The sequence below is a fragment of the Mustela lutreola genome, chromosome 1, assembly GCF_030435805.1.
Source record: "Mustela lutreola isolate mMusLut2 chromosome 1, mMusLut2.pri, whole genome shotgun sequence".
Classification (NCBI taxonomy): Eukaryota; Metazoa; Chordata; class Mammalia; order Carnivora; family Mustelidae; genus Mustela; species Mustela lutreola.
This window is the reverse complement of record NC_081290.1, coordinates 83,873,213-83,873,854: the sequence shown is the minus strand read 5'-3', so window position 1 is coordinate 83,873,854 and position 642 is coordinate 83,873,213. Positions and strand designations below refer to the sequence as shown.

General features: G+C 38.6%; 1 protein-coding gene across 1 annotated transcript; it reads left to right on the top strand.

Annotated features, from left to right (window-relative positions):
* Positions 1 to 303: 303 nt before the first annotated feature.
* LOC131819485 (protein Churchill-like) lies at positions 304 to 642 on the top strand. Its single transcript, XM_059154634.1, has one exon. It carries the CDS (start codon positions 304 to 306, stop codon positions 640 to 642), a length of 339 nt encoding a protein of 112 aa, XP_059010617.1.

Below are 642 nucleotides of genomic sequence, written 5' to 3'. Positions count from 1 at the left end.
TTAGGAAATCTCTCCCTGTAACATGAAGAGAAACAAGTCCAGGGATTATAAGTCCAGGGATAAATAATATATCCCACCAAATAAACAAACAAACAAACAAAACATGTGAGTAGATACCAAGTCTCTCAGCTAAAAATTATTTTAACTGAAATGTACAGATTGACCATTCCAGGATCAATGGCATCCCTGAATAGTCAACTATCAAAAGCAGGCCATGTTTCATCTTTAAGGCTAGGTATCATGAATTTTAAAGTAAGAAGAAAAACAATCATGGATAGATGTATGTCTCATATAAATGAGGGGATGTGTGGGGGCTGTGTGGAGAAGGAGTATCCAAATCGGGGTAACATCTGCCTGGAAAATGGATCTTTCTTGCTGAACTTTACAGGCTGTGCAGTGTGTAGTAAGCGGGATTTTATGCTGATCACCAACAAATCTTTGAAAGAGGAAGATGGAGAAGAAATAGTTACCTATGATCATCTGTGTAAGAATTGTCATCATGTAATAGCCAGGCACGAGTACACAATCAGTATCATGGATGAATTTCAGGAGTACACCATGCTCTGTCTGTTATGTGGCAAAGCTGAAGATACTATCAGTATTCTCCCCGGTGACCCTCGACAAATGACTCTGTTATTCTAA